This window comes from Oryza sativa, chromosome 11 (assembly GCF_034140825.1).
Source record: "Oryza sativa Japonica Group chromosome 11, ASM3414082v1".
NCBI lineage: Eukaryota > Viridiplantae > Streptophyta > Magnoliopsida > Poales > Poaceae > Oryza > Oryza sativa.
Genome location: NC_089045.1, coordinates 26684451 through 26693604, shown reverse-complemented (window position 1 = coordinate 26693604; position 9154 = coordinate 26684451). Strand labels below are relative to the sequence as shown.

Genomic DNA, 9154 nt, shown 5'->3' with positions numbered 1-9154 from the left:
CAGGACGCGACATCTTTACTCATGCGAGGACATGACACGCCCCGGTGTAGATCCCGTTCGACGTCTCCTCCGCGATCCTGGCCGCATGCTTGGAGGGGATCTCCCCCATCGCCGTCGCCAGTTCCGCAAGGGAGGATGTCAGCGAGAATTCGTCAGGATTCACTGGGATGGTAGACTTGATGCCGCACTCCCCAGCAAGCTGGTGCAGGCCTGTGTAGGTGACCCGCAACGAGCCCCGGATTTCTGACAGGTTGTTCCCGAGTTCCGACATGCGGTCCTCAAGCCCCTGCCGTTGTCGCTCGTTGCCGGCCACCAATTCCCTCATCTTCGTGAGGTCTTCACGAGCTTCCGCCAACTCGCGCACCAGCCGGTCAGCACGCTCGTTCGCCAACGCTGCTTCCGACCTCGCCTGTGCAATCTCGCGGCCGATGCCGTGAGCACCAGCTTCGAGGAGGCGCCCCATTTCGACTTGGAGCTCCTCCCAGGTGAGGACGGCAGCTGGTGGACCATGACCTACCGCGGGATCGCTGACTGGGCCGCTAGACGTCGCCTCCCGGCTCCCGGCTATGAGTACGACATCCATTGAGGCCGCGGCAGGCGACGCGCTGGAAGCCCCTCCGGACTTGTTTTGCGCAACCTTTGCCCGCGCCTCCCTATGGGACGACCACGTATCAGACAACGCTTGAATGGAATTACGGAAACCTAAAAATCCATCTACTTACTTCTCGCCAACCGTTACAAGACGTTGTCGTCATGGAGACGGGGGAGACGCGTCCGAGGCCTGAAAGACAACCAATGCGAAGTAAGGCAAAATCCTTCTGGCGGCACGATCTGGCGACAGGATAACTTACCGAGGGGGTCGACGTCTTGCGACGATGTCCGCTTACAGAGGAGAACTTCCTCCCCTTTGTCAGAACATTGCCACCACTAGTAGTGGCCGCAGCAGCATCAGACGCCTCCTTGGCGACCTTCTCTTTTAGAGACGCCGCCACCTGATGGTCCGTGAGCGGCCCGATGATGTCAGTCAGAGGAAGAGCCTACACTTAATCAAGTCATAAGGTGATCTCGAAAGGAAAATGCGGGATTCCTATCGAGTACACTTACGTTGATAGCGTCATCACGTTCGGCCGCCCCTTTTTCACAAAGGGGCACGGGGATGTTACTTGCCGTTGTCGGACCACTGATCATCACCTGCCCGACGTGGCGCTCCACGGCTTTGCTGTTCAGACCTGTGAATCGAGAACCAAATTTCGATAAATCAAGAGGAACGCAAACATAAGCATGTCAGGATAAATGAGAGAAAGATACCCCGAGGAGAGACCCGGGTCGTGTCCTCCGGTCCAGAATAGTTAAAGGCTGGATGGGCCCGAGCCTGGAGCGGCTGGATCCGCCTACAAACGAAGTCTGCAATGACTTCATACCCCGACAAGCCCCGTACTCGGAGATCGTCAATGATGTCGATAAACGACTGAAGAGAGGGGGTCAAAGGGGGCTTTGCGGTCCAAGACGAAATCTTGTTTGGTTGTTCTGTGGGAGCAATGAAGACAGGGTTCGAATTTTTGATCTCAAAATAGAACCACCTATTCCGCCATTTGCTGCGAGAAGAAGGGCACTGGAAGGGGATATAACGCGACTTCAGGCCATCCCGAAGTCAGAACCCGACGCAACTAGATACCCTGTTGAACTCCATCCAACGCAGCTCGTAGTAGAAGCGAAAGAGATCAAGAAAAGGCTCTACCCCAATGTAGGCCTCGCAAAGATGAGCAAAGATGCTAAGAAAGGCGATAGAATTGTGGTTCAAATGAAGAAGAGAAAGACCATAGAAGTTCAAAACCAGGAGGAGAAATTCGGAAGGCGGAGGGAGAAAACCGCAGAGAACATAGTCTTCGATCGCAACAATGCAACCTAAGACGGGCTGGGGATTAGTACCTCCTGCTGCCCTCTCCATGGTTCCACGACCAGGAAGGGCGCCATCTTCCTGAAGCTCCTTCAGCGACGCATTGGTGGAAGATGACTTGCCAAGGTCCATCGCTAATCGAAGATTGCTGGAGAAAGGGCCTAGATTGATGAACTGGGGTTTTTGCGGGAGCAGAGAAGACGAGAGGCGCTTGGAGGCTGGAGAATTTTTCCACAACAGGCGGACTTCAAATGAATCCCCAAAACTCCCTTAAATAGACGCACTTCCGACGGTGCGAATTCCAAGGAAAGGAGAGACATGGCCGCCAGAAATTTCTGGGTCCGTTACGCGCGGCGGTTTTTCAGACTTCAGTTTAAATTCACTCGTGACCGTTGGGCTTCACATGGTGTTCTCAATCATGTCCTGTCTCTATGGTTCCCACACCGAGAACGACATCAGTCTCGACATCAGAAGTCGCTATTGGTCGCACGAGTTCATTTAAGCAGAAGTCGGGGGCTACTGTCAGGTTTACGGGTTAGGTGTACCCCTTACCCTTCGATATGCGCCACATATCGACATGGCATACCCGCGCATACACGGACATTATCCGCATACACTAAGGAAATCTTCCACAGTGTTTGAGTCCTACTCGGACAAGACAGGGTCGTCAATATATCGTGTAGGGTCCGATGTCTCCGAGTTCTACTTTGAGACCACCTGATCTGCGATATAAAAGGGACCCCCTGGGAGGACCTAAGACATCGAATCTCATAGCCAATACAACCACTACAGCCTACGAAGTCGGAGCCTGCAGGAGCCAAGTCGCCGGGAGATCTAATCGAACCAACTCGATTACGATCTCGCCGGTTTCATCGAGTTCCATCGTTCCCTTTGTAACTTGTGGTTTTCCATCATATAATCTCATATCAACTAGATTAGGGCTATTACCTATCAAGGGGCCTGAACCAGTATAATCCTCGTCTTTTGTTTGCTCGATGTCGTATTACGTAGATCCTTGTACCAACGTACCCCAATACCCTCTATATCTGGTCTACGGATATCACCCGTCGACAGTTTGTCCGTTTGTACCTGTGTAGCCGGTGCACCGGAGTTGTTGTTGAAGACAATAAGCTCACGGATCTACGAGAATACAATACTCAAGAGGGATATTGGGGCCTTGGGGTGGATCTGACAAAGAAGAACAAAAGGGAAAGAGATGGCGCATGTGGCCCTCGATCCAGCAGTTGGAGATGAAGAGCTGACAGATTCACTGGTGGCCCGTGGCCCTCATGCCCCTAGCAGGACGCCGTCAGTGGCCCTCATCGGGCAAGACATCTATCGAAGACGAAGAGGAAGAGAGGCATATCGGTGAGCGCCTGAGCGGTGGTCGGTGGAGGAGGACCGGTGGGCGGGAGAGGGACAGAGGCGGGATTGGTGGGTGGCTAGGCGGTGGCTGATGGTTGTGGCATGTGGCGGCTAGGGTTAGGGTTGACCGAGAGACGAGAGCAACCACTGGGGGGGGCGGGGGGAGGGGGAGACGCTGCCGCTTATATATGGGGGCACGCGTGGCCTTGGGCTTGGCAGGCTGGCAGGCCTGGTCGACCATTGGATCGGGCCGCTGTTGTGCCTACCATTGGACCATGCCGTGCCGGGCCAGTCCACCGTGCCGACCTCGGTCCGTGCTGTGTCAGGCCAGCCCACCGTGCCGAGGCATAGGCCCAAGCATGACCCAACAGCTAGGGCGTGCCATGCCTTGGCCGGGCCAAAACCTCGTGCCTTGGGCCGAGCCATCGGGCCCTATAGCCAACTATACCCCGTACCCTATTTTTGTGAGTTCCGAAAAACTGGATCAACATATATTTAAATTGACTAAATCTTATTTATGTAAGCTACCACTGAAAAATAATTAGTTGTAAATATGAGCACACGTGTTAAGTCTAGAGCTTAAACCTAGATATGTGATTCAACAACAAGGAACCTAATTAATTGAACTACGGTCTTTTCACCAATTACAAAAGAACAATTTTGTATTAAAAGTTTACAACGGCACAAATCTTCATAAAGCATCCAATTAATGTCTTAGAACAATACTCTAGCGTTCCAAAAATCCTTAATGCGCTAAGTACTCAACTGAGCAGCAAGCATGGCGAGAATCTCCGTGGCTATGGAGGGGAAGCTCGTGATCAGATGCTCGTACCCGTCGCTCGCCATGTCCGCCTTCAACCTCGCCGGCGACGTGACGAACCTCAAGATGGCGTCCTTGAGCTCGGGGCAGTCATGCTGCTCGGCCAACGCCAGCGATGTCGCCGCCGTGGCCACGACGACGTGCCTGAACAGCACGTCCTCGCACACCTTCTTCAGCCTCTCCATGCCGTACCTGTCGGCGGCGACGAGCAGGTGCTTCGCCATCACCGCCGCCGCCTCCTCGCCATCGTCGTCCATCTCCGGCAGCTCGTCGGTGTAGACGAAGTGCAGGAACGCCGCGAACGCGTCGGCGTCCATGTCGTCGACGCGGACGATGGCCCTCGCGGCGCGCTCCCGCATGGAGCCGAACAGCTCCGCCCGGAACACCGGCGACCGCGCCGCCAGGATGCACCGGTGCGCCGCGAACGCCTCGCCGTCGACATTGAACCTCACGTCGGCCGCCGCCTCGGAGGCGAGGAGGTCGCCGAGGTGGCGATGCAGGAGAGGCGGCGGCACGGCGGGCACCGTGACGGCGGCCGCGTCGTCGACGTCGACGCGGATGTCCGGGACGTTGAAGGTGAGGTCGCACCGGACGGCGAAGGAGTCGCCGCCACCGCCGCCGTCGTCGAGATGCCCGGAATCCTCCAGATCAACCCTCCTGATGAAGCTCTTGATGGCCCAGAGATCATGTCCCTCGTAGAACGTGCACTTGTTGTCGCTGTGGCTGTACCGTGTCACCGGCTCGCCGGCGACGTCGAGCAAGCTGATCTTGACGCGTGCTCGGACGACGACATCGTCGTCGTCGCGGCCGGTCCGCACCAGAGCGAAGGATATCGAGCTGGAGAACTCCTGGTCGTACCTATTTGGATAGTACCGGAGACGCCATGTGTAGCCGCCGACGTGGAACTCGCCGGAGTTGAGGTGTTCGCCGGTTGCCATCATCATCTTCGTCCTCTTGTATCCCTCTATCCTCAGGACGTGGTGACCACTCGCCTCGGAGACGGCGACGGTCGAGCACGACGGCGATGGCGATAGCGACGGCGAGGCGTCGCCGGATTTCTCGGCGGCAGTGGGAGGCTCAGGTGTGAACGCGTCGACGACCATGCCACCGACCATGCGTGATGCAAACTTGAAGAAAAGCTGCGTCAGCCATGGACGCTGGCTAAGCTGATCGTCGGTGGTAGCTGCCGAATCCGTCGTCGTCGCCATGGCCATGCTCGTGTCGACGCGCCTGCGCAACATGTCCTCGCATACCAGCTTCAGCCTCTCCACTTGGTATTTGCCGGCCGCCGCGATCAACCGCCGCGCCATGGCTGGCACGTCGCGCGAGGCCATCTCCAGCAACGTGTCCGTGTACACGAAGTGAAGCAGAGCCCCGAACTCCCCGGCGCCCATGTCGTCGACGTCGACGCATCTACCGGCGGCCGCGCCGCCACGACCACAGAGCTCGGCCTTGAACACCGGCGACCGGGCAGCGAGCACGCACCTATGCGCGGCGAACGTCTCGCCGCCGCCGACCCTGAACGTGACGTCCGCGCCGTCGCCGGTGGAGAGGAGGCGGCGGAGGTGGGCGCGCAGGTCCGGCTCCGGCACGGCGAGGCACGCCGGCTCGACGCGGAGCTCCGTGGCCCTCATGACGGTGACGTCGCAGCGGACGGCGAAGCGGTCGCCGGTGAGGTGGCCCGACCTCTCGAGCTCGTCGTGGCGGATGAACTTGTGGAATCCCCACGAGGAAGAACCCCTGGGGCTCGGGAACCTGTGCACGTTGCCACCGTACGTGCGCGACGCCACCGGCTCGAGGTACGAGGTACTAGGAGTTACCAATCACATCTGTCCGTCCATTTGCAAGGGGTAAGATTGGAATGGGTAAAACATTGCCGCCGTAATAAGCCCGCAAGTAGCGATTGCCAAGTCCAGACGATATCTTTCCCCTGTTCCGCCATCTTATCTCTTGGCGTCGCTCCACCCTGAAATTTCTCCGTCGATGTGGTCCGCCGCCTCGGCATGGTCACAATTTGTCAATTTCCAAGCGGCTGTAGAGCTTTTGGGAGGTCCTGATGGAGAGAAATTAGCAGAGTGTGTTGGAGTGCTTCGTCAAGGGGGCGGGAGGAGAAACGTGCAGTGGGAGCTCACCGGAGATTGATTGTAGCCGAGGAATGGAAAGGCATGCAGTGGGAAACTGGGAGCTCGCCGGAGATAAAATAAATGCACTCAAGCAGCCCATGCTGCATAGGAATCTAATACTGCATAGAAGGAGATAATCAGTTCATATCGGTGTTTCTTAGGTAAGAAAGATCATCGATCAACGCTTATGTTGATTAGCGTTGGTCCAAATATGATCGGTTAAAAGCTGTCAAAATTTAATTAAAAAAATTCACAGAACCTCGCCAGTACTTACGAACATTCACGGCAGGTAGTTTATAAGCAAACAGTCATAAACTCATAATCACATCCAGACACAAAATAACACAACTAACTCCAAGACTAAACAACACGACAAGTACAGATCAATTATGTAGCCTGAGATTACATAGTTTCAAATTACATAATGTTACATACTGACAGGCCTAAGCCTCAGATAAGCATACAAAAGAAAGGTACTGGCCACGTGCAAATATTCTTCAATTCTGATCATCTAGGATCAGCTGTGCGCCTGTGCCACAATGGATTGTCTACATGCCTTTCCTTTTCTGCTGAACAGAGAGAAAATAACTGCACAAGTCAGAAATAAAACTTCTCATGCCTAAACATAGCTGAGACATTTTTATTGAGAGAACAGAAACTAATCTAGAATTTGAGAGGCCAACATGTCGTTTCTGACAATGCCAAGAAACGATGAGACCACCTTACCAACATCATAGATATGTTCATACGTAGCTAATGTTTAATTATACACTAAGACAATCAGTAATTGTGTCATGGGCATTCCGTCGAACGCCTTGAGTGCAAAATAAACAAAAGATCCTACGCACGATGTTCGCTGACCTCTGCGACCCGAGATGTCTCCCTCACAATCGCCCAACCACACGATCGCTGCATCCGTTGCACTCATAGTGGTCATCGCCAGGCCCCTCGCAATCTCGGGGAGGCCTCCTGCTGCCAGCCTGCCACCATTGCCAAATCTAGCGCCCCAACCTCGGCAGCGACCGGATCTGGCTGAGGGGATGGGCAGAGTGGATGCTCTGGGGGAAGGGGGAGAAATATTGCACAGAATATTGCGGCTGCAAGTGTCGGCGCTCAAACGGGAGCGGAGGAATCGGCGGCCGTCGGTGTCCGCGCTCGAGTGCGGGCGGAGGTGGCAGTCGGTGGCAACTCGCGAGCGAAAGTAGTCGAGGCGGCGACCGGGGATGTCAACGCGCGAGTGGGAGCAGAGGACGCGATGGTCGACGCCATCGGCAAGCTGGAGGGAGCAGTGGTCGCTGGTCGGAGGGAGAAGGAAGAGGATACGATGGACGGAGGACGAAGGGTGGCGGATCGGGGAGAAAAGTTGATGCGAAAGTACAATTCTACCCTCCCACCACCTCATCACAATTGGTGCCGCCTCTCGCGGGGACGCGGTACCGTGAGGTACCGACCAATTGCAGCCGTTAGATCCTGCTAGATCGACGGATAGAATTTGGTACCGCTTGCCCTCAAGGATGGTAAAAAGCCTCTTGTTTTTTTGGTTGAATTTCAGCGGAAAGAGGAGAAGATGGGGTCAATTATTATGTCGTTGTAGCGTAATGGTCTCCGGATGCATAGGCCTGTTGCGTAACAAGTTTCCGGGTTTCCGGATGTGTTTTGTGGAACAGAAATTGTTCGGTTCAAATTTTTTTGGAGAGTTTTGAAATTCGAAAACTTTTTCTTGGAAATGTAAATGAATATGGTAAGGCTACTATCTGCATGAATATGATAAGGCTACTATCTGTCGAAAATGGGTATGGATCCCTGGAGTTCCGTCCAAATCCACTGGGTGGATTTCACTAAATCCAAGCCGTCCCAATAATTTCGATGGCTTCGATAAGCCATCTCTTCTGGGAGTGGATTTTAATCTCTCGAGGGGATGTCCCCTCGTTCTTTGCATATCACTCAAATAGTTATGAAAAAATTTAAAACAATTTGAAAAGATACATTAACATGTGATATATCACTCCACAAACATGTAAGTTCAAATTTAACTTCTACATCTCGCAACGAGAAAAACAAATCAAACTACAGTTAGTTAACGTATATTCACAGTTAATTTTTTTTCGTTGCGAGATGTAGAAGTTGAATTTGAACTTGCATGTTTGTGAAGTGATATATCACATGTTAATACATTTTCTCAAATTGTTTCAAATTTTTTCACAATCATTTAAATGACATGCAAAGAACAAGAGGACATCTTCTCGAGAGATCAAAATAGTTTCCCCATCTCATCTTCCACCATAGTTATCTTGTAGAGCCTATTTTCTTTTTAAAAAAATATTGTACAGCTTATAAAAAAAATTATCTCAAAAACATTATCTCTCAGAGAACATGTTATCTTCGAATTTTCTAATAGCAATTAGAGAAGAACAAACAAGACACGAACATTGCACCGACAAAAGCTTAGGCATGAATTAGTTTAACGAGGGCCTCAATGCCGTTAATTTTATAACAGCTCGGTTAAGAAATGTTTACAGATAATTTCCTATCCACGATGCTCTTCCGACACGCTATATCCGAATGGACAGACTTCGCAAGATAAAATAAATGGAGAATAGAATTGTTATTTCTGTCGTAAATGTGTAACTAGGAAGAGGTGACATGGTCACATCTAGCCTGTAGAAACAAAGTAAGGGGTCAGATCGGTCCAAATCCACCAAGTGGAGTTGGAAGGCAACTCCAGGGGATCTACGTCCGTCGAAAATTGTTGAAAACTTTCCGCAAACATATTTAGGAACTTTCCGAAAACAAATTTAGTTTTAATTCTTGAAATCAGAAACAAATTATTTTTCATATATAACCGATTAGTTTCAGCCTTCTTTACTTCAAATGTATATTCAGTATTGAGTTGGTTAATTGAATGTAGATATTTTTTCTATTATGGTGCTTTAGATATATTTTTTTGTC

The 9154-nt window shown here is 52.3% G+C and overlaps 1 protein-coding gene across 1 annotated transcript; it reads right to left on the bottom strand.

The window, feature by feature from the left end:
* Positions 1-4014: 4014 nt before the first annotated feature.
* LOC107276978 (BTB/POZ and MATH domain-containing protein 1) lies at positions 4015-7575 on the bottom strand. The gene is made up of 2 exons (XM_066305776.1): positions 7054-7575; positions 4015-5891 (listed from the first exon to the last, which is right to left on the bottom strand). Exons 1-2 carry the CDS (start codon positions 7140-7142, stop codon positions 4016-4018), a joined length of 1965 nt encoding a protein of 654 aa, XP_066161873.1. The 5' UTR covers positions 7143-7575; the 3' UTR covers position 4015.
* Between the last annotated feature and the right edge of the window lie 1579 nt (positions 7576-9154).

Coding starts and splice junctions, on each gene's coding strand:
- LOC107276978 (XM_066305776.1), bottom strand. CDS start 7,142: ATGACCACTATGAGTGCAACGGATGCAGCGATCGTGTGGTTGGGCGAT. Junction 5,892..7,053: donor CGCAGAGGTCAGCGAACATC/GTGCGTAGGATC, acceptor GGTAACTCCTAG/TACCTCGTACCTCGAGCCGG.